The sequence below is a fragment of the Camarhynchus parvulus genome, chromosome 20 (genome assembly GCF_901933205.1).
Source record: "Camarhynchus parvulus chromosome 20, STF_HiC, whole genome shotgun sequence".
NCBI classification, from domain to species: Eukaryota; Metazoa; Chordata; class Aves; order Passeriformes; family Thraupidae; genus Camarhynchus; species Camarhynchus parvulus.
This window is the reverse complement of record NC_044590.1, coordinates 8,057,772-8,073,764: the sequence shown is the minus strand read 5'-3', so window position 1 is coordinate 8,073,764 and position 15,993 is coordinate 8,057,772. Positions and strand designations below refer to the sequence as shown.

Genomic DNA, 15,993 nt, shown 5'->3' with positions numbered 1-15,993 from the left:
CCTGACACCCCTTACTCCTCATTACAGTTCACTGGAAGTCCAGAGCAGTCTGCAGCTTACTCTTGGGACAAATTGTCAGGGCATGTTTTCAGATAAGCTGTTCCACAGGATGAGGGAGGAGAGGGCAGGAGGGAGCTGCAGGAGCAGAGCGCTGTAATTACAGAGGGCAGGGCTCACACCAGAAGAGCAGCTCTGCAGCTTCCTCCAGGGCCCAACCAACCTTGCCATGCCAAACAGCTACAGAGAAACTATGTGCATGTGTGATGAACACCAAACTACAAAGAAAAATTATTAGAAGCAGAGGCAGCCATTAAAGACTTCTCTTTACTTAACCAAGTCCCCAGTCCCAGCTGGCTGCACAGCAATGGCCCCTCCCTGGGAAGTGTTTCTCCTTAGAGAAGAAATGCAGATTATATTATGCAGATTATAATCATGTCAGAAACAGGTAATGAGAAGGAAACATTATTACAGTAATGTGGCAAAGACAAAATGAATTATATGCAGTAATATGGAAGATCTTCAGATAGATGTCTTTAAAAAAAAGTGGGGGAAAAAAGCTGCTGGCAGTAACACTAATTATTATAAATCTACTTGGATTACTCCTTCTCCCACACAGCTGTGCTGTACCATAGATGTATTAGTCTACACTTGCTCTCTGTACATACAGTCCCCAAAAACCTAAAATGACACAAACCAAACCATCTGAAATTAAGTTGCTTCTGTCTACTCAAGATAGTATTTCCTTCATTAGGCCCAATTTTGTATGCTTTCCTCTCTAAGATGCCAGAATACTGATTCTCATCTTTCCTCAGCCCTTCACCAGTTTTACATAAGGATAATTGGATTCAAGATTGTGCAATTAAAGCAGTCATCAGTGGATGCTCGCGTAGGATATCACTACAAAAAGAGTAGCTACCAACCACAGGTCACACCCAGCTTGTATAAACTCCAGCCTAGGTAGCCAAGTCCAGTCCTGAGCCTTTCATTACTGCTGCTGGAAGAGGATTTAGAATGTTCTTGCACACTTTTGTAACTGTACCCTGAGCTACGCACAAGCGTGGAAAAGAAGAAGGAATCCTTATGGCAGGTAAGTCCATCCAGCCTGATGGCTCCAGACATCCTCTTCCAATCCAGATGAGCAATATTTGCTGAGGAAACAAGATAAATTACATCTAGCTGCTCTCTCAGGAACTTTGCTTTTTTAGGTTAAGGGTATTTATTGGTTTTTCTACTAGAACTGATTTTCTTTTTTCTTGGGTCTTGAACCTTTTTTTTTCCAGTAACACAGAAAAGTAGAGTAAGAAAATATTTTTCTATCATATCAATTAACTGCTCTATTCAGTGCTTTTGCAGCCACCTAATTAACTATTGGCTAGTGATTGGGGCATCAAACTCCTACATGGAAATCCCAGGCTCTAAGATCAAATGGAGTCTGGCCTCAGCCAGGTCCCTTGGTGGTCTCTGGGCTCCCAAGAGGGGCTCTCCAGCTGAGTGCTGTTTGTCTGTCTGGGATTGCACTCTCTGTGCTCACTCTCATGCTGGCTGTAAAGATCTCCAGTTAGACACGTGCACCATGGAATACTCACATGGACTCCACAGTTTAGCCTAACATGTTTTCCTGTTAGAGCTTCATCTTTCAGTCAAAGAGAACCCTGTGTGCACCATGGTCAGCATCTTCAGCAGTCACCATCAGGCTTTTCCTCCTGAGTATGCTCCCAAGGTCTGTCCATTACAGCATGGACACCCAAACACATTTTTGGCCAATTGTACACTGACAGAATTACAGAAAATAAGTTTTCCTCACAGGCACTAAAAGAAGAAAAAGAAATTATAGGATTGAAATTGAAAGTGTGAAGATCAAAACAAGGATAAATTTGAGATTCACGTGGAGAAAAGACTGGCATCAAGCTTTACTGTGCTCTTGCCACATGTATGGAACTTTTCTTTCTGATCTCATGCACATATTCTCTGGAAATGCCTGTGTAGCCATGAACTTCACAAGGCAAATCAAATTATTGATGCAGTAAATTGTTAGAGGAAACCAATGCTAGCCACTGCCTTCTTTATCTTTCCTGCTTCTGCTCACTTCCCCTCTTCCTCTGATGGACATTGTCCTTGTCTGTGACATTCCACTCTGACAGTCTTTAGCAGCGCTGTTAAGTCCTTTAACATCAGAGCCTCACTAATATCATGGGTTTCCATTAAATCCTCTGTGCACGACATTTTTATTTACAAACGTGCAAAATGCTCTCAGTTTCCTGCATCCCTGCCCTGCAGAGCCTGGGCACTCAGGATACACATGGATAAAGGGCAGCAAGGCAAACTGACTCCTTTCAAACCCTGACTCCAGGTGCCCTTCAGAAACACCTTCTAAGTCACCCTTAAATTAGAGGACTTGATATTAGGAACGATGCTTTCCATGGATCCCATTCGATTAAACATGTTTAAGGCAGGAAAATGAAGTGATGATGCAAGCAACATGCTTTCCAGGCATTTCACACCATGTGACTCAAACATCAGACTCCTGCCAATGGAATTTTTTGTCTCCAGGTGATACATCTGAAGCAAGACCCTTAACTGAAAACACTCACACATGCTTATGCACACAGACTACAGGAAAGTCACTTGCTCCAGGCCTTTACTGCCTGGAGTATGCCTCAGAAATGCACATTTCTTCCAAAAAGCAGAAAAATTAGTACAATTGCACCTTTTTCAAGCCTTCACAGAATATAACTCCTTGTTGAAAATGCAGGAGAAAACTGAAATCTCACCCTATTATTATAGTAGAAGCCTATAGATTCTCTCAGACATGAGCCCCTTTCTTGGTTGAGTGAAATGATGGAAATGTTGCTTACAGCAGCATTATTCTGCACAGGGTTAACAAGCCCTAGTCAGAGCAGGAGGTTTTCTTCACCTGAAACCCCTCTGGAATATCATACTGGGAAAGGGCACTTTCCAAACACCTATTTTCATAAGGAAATCTGTATTTTTCTGCTTTGTTTTTGTTTGTTGTGGGAAATTTTTAATTTATCAAGGAAAGAGAAAGCTTGAAGCTTTTGTAATCTGAGCTTCAGTGCCCCATTTTCAACATTGGGCAACCTATCATGATACAATAGAGCAACCCATAGCACTGCCTCGAGATATGCCACTCCTCTGCTTGTAATCTTTCTCCAACAGAGTGTGAAATAACACCCAGCTTCAAGCTACAAGGCTGTAAATTAATTTAGATACAAGATCCATGAGAAGATAACAAGCAAGTTCCACACTGAAGATACCAACCTCCTAGCCATCATTGTGAGGCAGTGTTTCCAGAACCAGCCTTGCACTTCCTGATAAGAGTTTTAATACGTCTTTCTGTAAATCTGTAAAACATGATGGGAACTAGATATCACCACAGAAAAAGGGCAGGAACATGAGGAATAGAACAGTCTCTTCAGACTTTAACAAAGTCTTATCTAACCACAAAAGATTTGGATTTTCTGTTTAAATCAAAGATGAATTCTCTGAATTTTGGATTTTGGAATGTTTTTTCTCTTTTTGAAAGAACCATACAGAAAAGGGTTCATCTTTTAGCTGTTTGGCTAACTCCCTGGTATTTTTTCAATTTTTAATAACAATGGATTTTTCTTTGTTACTATAGCACATAATGTAAGCTATATAAAAATATAATAAAATTAGTACATTAGACACAATGAAAAGGTATGCAAGTCTGAAGGAAAACGTTTTTAATTAACATGTCTTGTGTCTTTCCAGCCCTAAAAATAGGAAAAGTCAACTGGCAATCCAAACTAAATAAAGCTGCACACCACACCTCTGATTACAGCAGCACAGAACTCATCTTGAGGAGAGGGCAGCCCTTCAACATCTCTCTGAACCTCAAAACAACAGCACAATCTTGGGACAATTTCACCTTTATTGCAAGCACAGGTAATCTCCCCATGGCAGTCATCTCATATCCAGGTTATTCCAGCTCCAAAATACTTGTGCCTTACAGGTGTACACGGCCCATTCTTGAAACATTAAGGTTTGCCCTGTTCCACTCAGGATTCCTTGCCCTTTTACACTCAGGAGTTCCCATTTTAAAGTTTGACCTACACCTCTAAGGCATGAGACAGTTAATAATTCAAAGGAAGGCAGGAGCCATCCTCATTTCCACACCAAGGCTGTATCTCTGCTCCTAAGGACATCCCTGCAGCACTGCATGTTATCTCCAACACATAATTCACCCTACCTCCCACACACCACCATCCCAGCTCATCCATTCCCTCTGGCAGGACCATCTCCAGAAGAATCCCAGCAGACCAAAGCCATATTTAGCCTTTCTGAGGAGGGTGCCAGTGGCTGGAGTGCCACCCAAGAGCCCAGTGAGCCTCGCTGCCTGAACCTCAGCATCCTCAGCCCAGCCGACGCTGTCATCGGGCGATACAAACTCCAGCTCCAGGTCCTTGCTGGGAACAAGGTCTCCTCCAAAGCCCTGGGCCAGTTTGTGCTACTCTTCAATCCCTGGTGTCCAGGTATGCTCTGAACCTTCAAATAACTCATTGTCTCAGCCAAGAAACCTGGGTGTCACAGTAAAGTCTGTACCTGGCAGTCACAGCTACAGAAAGTTGGTTTTGTGCTTAACATCAAGGATTAAGTTTTTGTCCCTTCTTCAGTGTTGAAAGGCATCAAAGACCCAGACTCTTGCTTGTAAGATAAGAAATCAAAGGGAGTAAATATTACCAATATTCATTCTAGAACTTTTTTCTCTGATTTTTTCTCTGGTTCTTGCATTCATTTGTAAAACAAGTAACAAGTATCAGTAAGATACATACTGTGCTTACTGCAGGGACAGGAACACAGTCAGTTCCCCTGAAAGAAATTTTATGCTTATTTTACTTTCTAAATGGTAACAGAGGTGTAGCAGAGAGTCCTAAGCCTGAATGCATGGGCAGTCTCACCTGATCCCTAGAACTGCCCTCTATTTGAGATTTTCAGTTAGAGCAAAGCCATTTCCTTCCAGCCACCATGTCTCATTCTGCTTGCAGATGATGATGTCTACATGGCTAATGAAAAGGAGCGGCAGGAGTATGTCCTGAATGACAGTGGAATCATCTTTCAGGGAGTGGAGAAAGATATTCAAGAAGAAGCTTGGAACTATGGACAGGTAAATAGCATCACCTCTTCCAGAACTGTCAAAATAAGAGTGGTGGGTAAACAGGGTCTTGAGGAGAAAAAAAACATTCTCTCATAGTATAAAAGTTCAATATTCCTCACTTCAGATCTTCTTGCAAATATGTATCTCATTTACATTACATTACAGACAGCAGCATCGGGATCATTTCCCCTGTGTGGCATGTGCTCATACAGAAATAAAAGAAACAAAGCATAATTTTAGGTAAAAGTTTTCTTTTGCCTGTTACACAAACTGGTAAAACTGTATTTGGGGGTTTTTTTGACCCTTGGAGAGAGAAAAGAAAGACACTGGGTATTGCAAAGCCAGTGCATGTAACTATTTATGCAATGTGTTCAGTAATGGGGCAGAAGACCCTAAAAGGATACCCCAAATGTACTCAACTGAAACAACTCCTGTTGGAATTTTTGAAAACCTGTTTCACCCTCCAAGTGTAACCACTGCAAACACAGAACTACAGCCCATCTCCAGCCACACAGCCATCCTGCCACTGCCCAGGCCAGCCAGGACCATCCCTGGCCACTTCATGCCCTCCAAGTGCACCAGCATCTGCAGATAGCATTTCTATTGATCCTCCTGACCCCATGGCTGCTTTTACACTGATAAATGAAACAAGGCCAGGGTTCCTTTCTGTCTCAGAGGTCAAGGGCCATCCTTGCCTGGCCACATCCATCCAGCCAAGCACTGGGGCATTCTCTGGGCCCAAGCAGTGTCTTGGTGACCCTAATCCACAATAATTATTTTTATGGGTTTCTTTCATATCAGATCACCTGATATGAGGTGGGGGCAGCCCATGAGAGTAAAGCTTTCATAGCAGACAGGTGCCTGAAGGGGCAGGGCAGGATGTGGGAGGGTGTGAGCCCTGCTGAGCCAAACCCACTGTGATCTTGTCTGTGCCACCAGGCATATAATGTCCTTGTGAATGCCAGTGGCCATGGACCCACACTGTGCCCAGACATCTTTAAAATACTATGGAGAGTTGGCAGCTTAATGGTTATGTTTGCTTTGTGGCCCAATTTTCTCTAACAGTACAGAAAACTCCTCTATTCCCATCCTCCCATGCTCAGAGAAGGAAACTAGGTGGGGAGTTTATCCTTGGGTTTTCTTATGAAATCAGCCTTAATATATTGCTTGTTTTGATTCCAGTTTGAAGAGGACATCCTGGATATCTCTCTGGCTGTTCTGGACCGGAGCCTGAACCACCATGAGGACCCAGCTCTGGATGTGTCCAGGAGGAACAGCCCTGTCTACGTGAGCAGGGTTATCAGTGCCACGGTAAAGTCATCCAGCACTTACAGCTGGAAATGCACCTACCAACAAAACCCCAACTCATGCCTGAGCATGAATTCCTCAATGTTTTATAGGTGTAGCCAAACAAAAAATAGCTACAAAAAATAGGTAAAATGGAGATTCATTCTTCTGCCCAAAAGTTTGCTCACAATTGAAGGAATGTTACCAAGAACTTCCAAGGAACATCAAAAAAAACATGTATTTTCCTGACAGATTTTCAGTCGTTAGATCTTTTCACTAATTTGGAAAGCCTTTGTCTATTCTGAAATCACTTGCTAAGTTTTTCAAACACCAAAAGAAGCACAAAATATTTTGGAAAACCAGTGCTGGTTTGGCTGTATTTAATGTCTGAATTTAGCATTTTTTACTTAAGGGATATTTGTTCAGTGAGGTTTTTACCATTTCCTTCAACAAATAGTTACAACTCCTCCTCATAAACACATAAATGCACAACTAGGCAGCTGAAAAGTTTTCTGTTTTATAAATAATATATGCCTCACCACATTTCTTAGCAGATTCCTCCTTTATAACTGATATTTTTCAGCCGTTTGGACAGCATTCACTTTAGGCATTCTCTGCTTCAACATAAAGTAAATAACTCAGATGTACAAAATTACTATAACTACAAATAATTAAGGAAAAAATATTAAAAATAGCTTGCTGCATCCTGTACCACCACACTTGATACTTAAACAAGGCTCTGCAATGGATATGTACAAATATATGCAACCACATCTAACAAGTTTGGGCAAGCTTGAAATACTATGTGCACATTTGCAACAAATGCACATTCAGAAAAAAGATGGATTTCTCAAGGCTTCCATAAATCACTCGAGAATGTGAAGCAGCATGAATGCAGAGTCGAGCAGAATAATGACATACAAGGAGGTGAGATCAATAGATGAAACAGAGAAAGCAGGTGTCAGGCAATACATTTGGAACCACTTGTGTTGAAAACAAGGCAGTTTTGAATCACCAGATTGTACAATCTGGTCTGGGTTTGGTCCAGTTGTAGCCTTCGAGCAGACAAAATTTTATCTAAAATTCAAACATTCTGTCCCACCAGCCAGTCAACGAGAACAGTGCTACCCACACAGGGTCACCTCTAACTATCTCCCTCTCTCTTTTCCTGCTAATACTTTAATTCTCTCACGAGAAAGACTCTTTCAGGTTAACAGCAACGATGAGAAGGGAGTGGTGGAAGGCAAGTGGAGCGGGAGGTTCCGCTCAGGGACGAACCCCCTGCGCTGGAGCGGCAGCGTGACCATCCTGCGCCGCTGGCACCGCGCCCGCTACCGCCCCGTGCGCTACGGCCAGTGCTGGGTCTTTGCAGGAGTCACCTGCACAGGTACACTGGCACAGCTGGAGATGGCACCACAGAGGCAGCTTCTTGGGTTTTCTGTGCTTGAAATGGCTCCCGAGGTATTAAAGAGTCTTTTTTTTCCCATCCCCGCAACTGAAGAAGTGGAGATTCCTCGGTTCTGCTTTTCAAGGTCGTTTATTTTCTCTTACCTGTGACATTCTTTCTCTGGCCTGCTAAGATCTGTCTGTCAGGTTGGTTTGTGGCACACTGACCACCCTTGGGGCAATGTTAGCTTTTTATACTAAGAACTACGTGTACTTTATTTGCAATAATTTTCCAATACCTATCACCTATGTTAGACAGTCTGTCTCTAAACCAATCCAGAAGTGTCACCATCACAGCACAAGATGGAGGACAAGAAGAAGAAGGACAGGACATGCCCAGATTCCTCCATCTTGCCTCTTGAACCCCCATTCTAAATCCCCAAAATTCTACTTTTTCAACCTGTGACAAATTAACTATCACTCTACTCAAAACTCTTGTGGCTTGTAAATCCTCACACAAAGTTGGTAATTATTTCCCATGGGCTAAAATTGAAGGCACTGGTGTTTTTGACTCTGTGCCAAGGTCTCTGAGCCCCCAGGGTCTTGAGTCATCCAGAGCAGCCAGAGGAATGTCCTGGGTTCCGACAGCAGCTCACTTTGAGTTCTGCAGGCTGAACTTTGTGACAATTCTGTTCAGGCTGTTTCAGCTCTGGCAGGGAGAGTGAGGAACCTCTGCTCTCCATGTGTGAAGGGTTAATCCTTCAGTTTACAGGTTGTAATAATGCATGCCAGCTTTGTGAGTAAACACAAAACTTTGTGAGTAAGCAAAAACCAAAAGGGTTTTCCAGGCTGGGCTGGTGAAAAGAGCAAGGTTTCCTGTTTCAAAGCTAGGATTCAAAGAAAACCAGTACTCTTTTTAAGTCCATTTTCTCACACTGCCAGTTTTCTACTGCTGTATCTTACCTACTGGTGACACAAGAGCAAGTCACAATTCTGAGGACCTGTAAAGGGAGCTGCAAGTTAGGAAAATCATTTCATCCTAGCAGTTTCCAGTCAGAGCTGCTTTGAGACACAAGAACCTCTCTGGAGAAAATACAAAGGAAAATTGAGAAGTGTATTTCCACAAGTGGAAAAAGAAACAAGGAACAAACAGAGGAAAAATGGGAGAGAGAACAGGATGAGGAATCACAGATTAAAATAAATGGGTGAACCAAACTGTTATTAAAAAGGACATGACAGCTAAGAATGTCATGTCAGTCAAAGTGTCTTTTAAGCAATTTTGCACAATGAGTGTGGCTTGCATCATAGCTGGAGGGAAATTTCTGAGGGCTTGTTTCACCACTGAAAATATACACTAAACTGTGTGATCAAGAAAAAAACTTTCTATATGTCTGCAAAATAGGTTTACAGAGCTTTTATGGTATTCTGTATTGCAGTACTGAGGTGCTTGGGAATACCTACTCGCGTTATTACAAACTTCAACTCTGCCCATGACAAGAACCTAAATCTGAGTATTGATAAGTACATTGATGTGTCTGGAAACAACCTGCACTTGAGTGAAGACAGTGTGTGGTAAATATACATATTTCTTTAATATTTCTTCCATTATATTCCCCACTAGTTAAAATATCTAGAATCATGCTCCTGAAAAACCACCCTGACCTCATGCTCCCAGTGATATAAAACTCCACTCCAGACCTTTGGCTTTTTGTTCAGGAATGTCCAATATTGAAATGAAATTGGAGTATTTTCCTTTTAATATTTCTTTTTCATAACATCCCAACCTTTCTCAGAGGTATAACACAAAAAGCTGGCAAAAAAGGGGAAGGAGGTACTCATGTAAGGAGTATAGCAGCTGCTCTCTCCACAGTGGAGTTTTCCTTCACTCAATTAGGATGATTTCTTGCACTGTACAAATCAGATATTCTGCATTCTACCTCCCGCGCAGGAATTTCCATGTCTGGAATGAAAGCTGGTTTGTTAGAAGAGACCTCGGCTCTTTTTATGATGGATGGCAGGTTCTGGATGCAACGCCCCAGGAAAGAAGCAAGGGTAACACTGTTGTAAATATAAAAACTTGTAGATAATGTTACTCCTAAAGATTACCAGGAGTAAAAAATTGAAATTTGAAATTGCCAAAAATTTCAGGACAATTCTCTTCTATATAATCCCTGTAGATGGAGCATTAATTTGGTTGCACAAGAAAAGCAATACCCACATTAATCTCCAGTAAGGAGCTTTTCTGTCAGCCTCTGGATTGTTGACCAGCATAACAATTTTCTTTTTTCATTTCAATTCTCTGCCTCCACAAAAGCCAGCACATCTTAAGTTCACTTATCTCACCCCTGCTTGTCTTAGCTGCTCACATCACACAATCCCATTCTTCACTACCAGGTTGAACAAATTCAGTTTCCTGGCCCTTCTCAATGCACACCCAGCACTGTTGATTCCCATCTCTCATTCTGACTGTACTTCTGACTCCTCTCCTTCCATCTGACAGCTTTGCATGCAGCCTTTGGTGGGCGAGACCATTTCTCATGGCACCCATCACCAGAACCTTCAGCTGCCCCCACCAGCCTCCTCTGCAGCCCCACCTTTTGATACAAAGTGCACCTGGAATCTCTGGGCACGCTGTTACCACATCACACAGACATTAAAACAGTGTACTTGACCCAAATGTGTCTTTGCAGTGGCTGCCTCTCCCTCTTGCTGTCAGCATGAGGATTTATGCTGTTTTACTTCTCCCAAATGTGTCTTTGGAGTGGCTGCCTCTCCCTCCTGCTGTCAACATGAGGATTTATGTTGTTCAACTTCTCCCTCTGTAATACAGGCATCTATCAGTGTGGTCCTGCCTCCACCAGAGCCATTAAGGAAGGGGATGTGGACCTGGATTACGACAGCCCATTTGTGTTTGCAGCAGTGAATGCTGACTGTGTTACTTGGATTCGCTACAGCAAGAAAAGAAAAGAGAGGATTTATTCTGATACCAGGAAGATTGGGAAATTTATCAGCACCAAAGCAGTGGGCACTAACGCCCGTGTGGATGTCACTGCTAATTACAAATATCCAGAAGGTAAATTCTTTATTACAGTACTTTTGACACTGATGATCAGATATTATAAAAATTAAGGCCTTTGTTGGACTGAGTACTGACTAAATTTCTTTACTTCTAGAGCCAAGGAATTGTGAATTTTCAAAGTCTTAGGGCTCCTTACCTGCTGATATTTATTCAATTGAAACAATAACCATTCTGGAGAGCTGTTTGGGGAGAATTTCTACAAAAGGGTTTTTTCACCCTTCTCAGTTTCAGAGGAGATGGCAACTGCCGCACCTTATGCAGAACTGAGCTCTCCCAGAATTACCTTCCTACTGCCCACAGCTTCTCAGGGGTGCCCATGAACAGCCACCTGCAGCTCATGGGCAGGTTTTACTTTCCAGCCTTCATGGCCATGTACATTCATTTGCTTTTGTGCCAAAATTCACATTAGGGTCAGACCCCACTTTCTCCTCTTGAGTGTCTTTGCCCTTCTCAGCTTCCCTAAATGTCTGAGATCAGCCATGGCACCATACCCTGTACATGCACAAGATCTCTGACCGTGGAACCTTTCAATGCAGGATCCTTGAAAGAAAGGCAGGTGTACAAGAAAGCACTGAAGCTGCTGGGTGTGCAAAGACCTGGGAAAAGAAGCAAAATTCCAAGGTCCAGGAGAGGATTTTCGAGGGCACAGCCTGCACAAAACCCCAGCATCTCAGGGAAGCTGCTCCTTGATGCATCTCCTGTGGTCGGCCAGGACATCCTCCTTACCTTGACACTCAAAAACTTGATCGCAGATTTTAAGACCATAAAGGTTAAACTGAAGGCTTCAGCCATTCTCTACACCAGAAAACCCAAGGCAGAGATCTTGCAGTTGCATAGGTCTGTTAAACTTGGATCTGAAGAAGGTAATTTTGATTTTATTATGGCTTTTATTACTGGACAAGATATAGTTTTGGGTTGTGGTCAGATCACATGAAAATAAAGAATGGCTCATGAAGTGTATGACGTGCAAACAATTGTAGGTCAAGGCTATTCAGGGGAAAAGAAACACACATATTTTCCCTGTCTTGAGCATTTGCTTTCAGGCACTGACAGAAAGGAGACTGAGCAGGGTGACCTCTTCTCTGACCCAGCACAGCCACCGTTGGTGCTACATTTTGACCTTTTTTGCTAAAAGGGAACAACTAAGAGACATAGACCGGAGATTAGTGAGATGCTGGCTCCCCCTAAGCAAAGCAAAAAGGCAGATTAAAGGGGGAAAAACAAGCCTACAACTTTCACAGCAGCACAACTGAAACCACCAACTGCAGGAAGAGCTGTGCCACCTGCAGAGAGGGGTCTCTGCCCTGCTTTTAGAGGGACAGTGCTGAAAAATGAGAGGCAGCACAGATGGACAGAGCTACCCTCTCAAGCTAATACATAACAAGTTAGAACTCATTCCACAGTTCCAGCAGAATTCTTTTCTCACTGTTCTGAGTTCCAGTGCCTTCCTCACTGGCACAGAAACCCTGATTGTGCAAGGCAGAGGCTGAACAGCTGCATCTGCAAGGGCACTTGAACCAACCCACCTTCTGACCTCTGCCCTCTTTGCAAGGAAGGACCAATAAACCCCAGCTTCAGATTAATGAAAAAAACACCAGCAGGTATTGCCACATCCATCCATCCATCCATCCATCCATCCATCCATCCATCCATCCATCCATCCATCCATCCATCCATCCATCCATCCATCCATCCATCCATCCTCAGATCTGTCCAGGTACCAAACTGTACCTGATCATTTAGTGCTTTATGTAAATGTAAGCAGAAGTCACCCATGAGCATCATTCCTGCCTGTTGGTGTCAACACTCACAAATGTGCAGCCCCAGGGTAGTAAGAGAATTACTCCTTAAAACACAGGTATCTTACAGATAGCTGATACTCAGACAAAAGAAGAGAGGGAAATTTTGTTTCTGTTTCATTACAGTGAAAGAGATTTCTTTCAAGATCTCCTACTCCCAGTACAAAAACTCTCTGATGGATGACAGGAAGATCCTCGTGACTGCGGTGTGCCAGATGAAACGGGGAGCCTCACTTCTGGTTGAGAAGGATATTGTGCTCCAGGATCCTTTTCTCACCATCAAGGTAAAATCTAGTCCCCTCTGTGACCTGCTGAGAAGCAGCAACTGGAGTTCCTACTCCATCTATTCCTCATGGGAGGGAGTATGGGAAGTGAAATCATGCCTGATCTTGGATCTTGTTGCTGTAGTAATAGGTCATACGATACAAATGAAATTAAATACACTAAAAAAAGGAAAATTTTTCCATGGCATAGCTGTGCTGGGATATTCTTGCCAGTGTTTGTTAATGTGGCACTGATAAAGTTCTCAGTGTTACAACAGTTACAAGGTAAGTTTACCTAAGGATGGACAAGCAGAATACAGACAGAGAAAGAAATCTCATCCATATTTAGACCTCCCCTTCTGTTAGAAAAGTCTGATCAATATCTTCCAGTTTATTTAGGAAGACTGATTTTTACCAAAGACACCTTCACTGACCAGCTGATAACACCTGGGGCTGTGAGTCTCTCTATTACCAATATTCAAAGAAAGTTCTCTAACTGTATCATGATAAGTGTCACTTTTCACCTTCTGCAACACTTCCCAAGTGATTAATTAGAGCTGGAGGCTTTCTCTTTTTTCCCACTTTTAACTGACTTTTGACACATGTTGTACAATGAATAAAAAGCAGTTCTTAGCCTACAGGAAAGGTCCTGCACTATGTTTGCCCAGGGACAGTCCGGGCTTTGCATGGCCCATCACATCCACATAAACGAGCTGAACTGGTTTTGGACAGCAGATTTAAATGCTGCATAACTCATGGGATCAAATGCTATCTGCTCATCTTACTGTAAATTACATAGAGGGAATATGGTAATGTGCAGAGCCCTTCAGGGCCTCCAGACTGGATTAGTTGTCCCAAACCACTCTGTCAGTGGCATACAAGAAAAGCAAGGTCACACAAAGGAGTAAAAAGTGTGGGTTTTTGCAGGTCTGGCAATTTCTGAATACCAAGTTCTAGTGAGACTTTGTAAAAAGTCTCTGTGCTGTGTCATGCAAATAACAGAGCCAGTTTATGTAGGGCAGGCATCTGGATTAAATTACTCCAATTCAGTGATTAAGTGTTAAGAAGCATTTATGTTTCTGTTGATTGAAACTTCCCTATAAACTAGGAGACAGTAATAAATGCAATCGGGACCTCTCAATGATGCTACCGAATATTATTTACAAATATATATCAGATATACCAATTCCACATTATCTCAGCCAAAATAAAGTAATGAATATGTTTATTTGCTAATTTGCATTCTTTTCCCTGAAACACCACAATTCACCTGTGTCTGACACCTCCAGTGTTCTCCAATCCCAAACCTTTCATTTAGCCTAGTTAAAGCTAATTTAAGGTGCCTCCAGTAGTTAACCATGTATGCCAATACTTGTATTCTCACTCTGATGAGTATCATGTTATACATGAAACCATGCACTGACCTAGTTAAAAAGGGGACTAAATGGTAGATTCTGCAGCAGCTTGCTGATTCTTAGCCACACTCATTCAAGGCTGAACTCTGTTGCCCAAAACCATGCACATGAGCTAATTCCTGGCTCCTTCCTGCCCAGGTGATCCTAAGGATAAGTGGTTTGCAATGGGAATGAAGGGAGAAAAGCATTAGGAAGACACAAGACTGATGAAGAATATTTTCCCTCTGTAGGTCCTTGGTGCAGCTATGGTGCACAAGCCTGTCAATGTGGAGGTCACATTTACCAACCCCCTGTCTGAGGAGGTGACAGACTGTGTCCTGAGAGCTGAGGGCAGTGGCCTGCTCAAAGAGCAACTTCGAATCTGGTACGTAAACGCTTCAGGCTGGTCATTTGTTCACTTTGGTGGGAAATCTGGAGAAAATCCGGGAAATCTGGAGTACCAGCGGGGTTTTTAAAAAGATTATTCTGTCAACCTCATGACTTTCATCTGCACCAGCCTTGGACAAAATGCCACCCTGTCAGTACTCTCCATACAGCAGATGGAGTTTTTGCACCGCTTTTGACAAGACTTGAATTACAGAATGCTCAGGGAGCGGAGAGATGGCATACAGACTTCAATTTGGGTACTCAGAAGAATACATAGCAAGAATTCTTCAGCTGCTTTAACTTACAAATGCATTCTCTCTTTTAGTGTGGAAAGAATGGCCCCCATGGAGACTTCAACAGTGGAATTTGAAATCATTCCCTACAGGAGTGGCACCAGGCAGCTTCAGGTGGACTTGGTTTGCACCCACTTTTCAGACATTAAGGGATTTGTGATGCTTCATGTGGCTCCTACTCAGTGATATAACCTGCACAAGAGTTCAGATTTGCCTGTTTATGAGGCTGGTGCAGTGTTCATGCATTCTTGTGACTGGAAGCACAGAAATGCAGATTACTCAGCCAAAATAAAGTGATGTAATATGAACGGAAACTAATAAAAAGGTACCAGGGACTACACTGTAAAGACAGTGTCACCTTTCTCATTCTCTAGCCTGTTTTATGGGGCTCCACACATTCAATTACTAGTGGGAATCATTATATAATTAAACTTGAAGGAGAGGATCAAGTGTGATGGTTTCCAGCATTAGAGCCTGTAGCAATAATAGCAGCTGGATTTCCAAGGAACATCATTTAAAATCACTGGTTTTATAAGCTCCATGGAATGCAATTTAATTATCACAGAATAATAAAATGGTTTGAGTTGGAAGGAGTCTTAGAGCTCATCTTGTTTCAGCTGCCTGCCATGGGCAGGGACACCTTCCACTATTCCAGGCTGCTCAGAGCCCCATCCAACCTGGTCTTGGACACTTCCAGGGATCCAGGGGCAGCCACAGCTTCTCTGGGCACCCTCTGCAGGACCTCATCACCCTCTCAGAGAAGAATCCTAATTTCCAATCTAAACTTACCCTCCTCCAGCTTAAGGCCAGTCCCTCGTGTCCAATCTCCCTATGCCCTTGTGAAAAGTCCCTTTCCAGCCTCCTTGTGAGCCCCTTTTAGGCACTGGAAGGAACTATAAGGTGTCCCTGAAACCTTCACTTCTCCAGGCTTATATCCACTAAATATGTTTTATTCAGTACTAGCCAAA

The 15,993-nt window shown here is 42.8% G+C and overlaps 1 protein-coding gene across 1 annotated transcript; it reads left to right on the top strand.

The window, feature by feature from the left end:
• Positions 1-1,080: 1,080 nt before the first annotated feature.
• Positions 1,081-15,211, top strand: LOC115912165 (protein-glutamine gamma-glutamyltransferase 6-like). The gene is made up of 13 exons (XM_030963574.1): positions 1,081-1,087; positions 3,754-3,927; positions 4,275-4,514; positions 5,028-5,146; positions 6,320-6,448; positions 7,634-7,811; positions 9,247-9,382; positions 9,759-9,862; positions 10,641-10,883; positions 11,426-11,752; positions 12,815-12,972; positions 14,597-14,730; positions 15,058-15,211. The coding sequence occupies exons 1-13, from the start codon at positions 1,081-1,083 to the stop codon at positions 15,209-15,211; spliced, it is 2,103 nt and encodes a 700-aa protein (XP_030819434.1).
• Positions 15,212-15,993: the final 782 nt, after the last annotated feature.

Bases quoted from the DNA above. Each gene is read 5' to 3' on its own strand.
- LOC115912165 (XM_030963574.1), top strand. The intron at 9,863-10,640 runs GTAACACTGTTG...TCTGTAATACAG, and splicing joins GCCCCAGGAAAGAAGCAAGG to GCATCTATCAGTGTGGTCCT. The intron at 14,731-15,057 runs GTACGTAAACGC...TCTCTCTTTTAG, and splicing joins AAAGAGCAACTTCGAATCTG to TGTGGAAAGAATGGCCCCCA.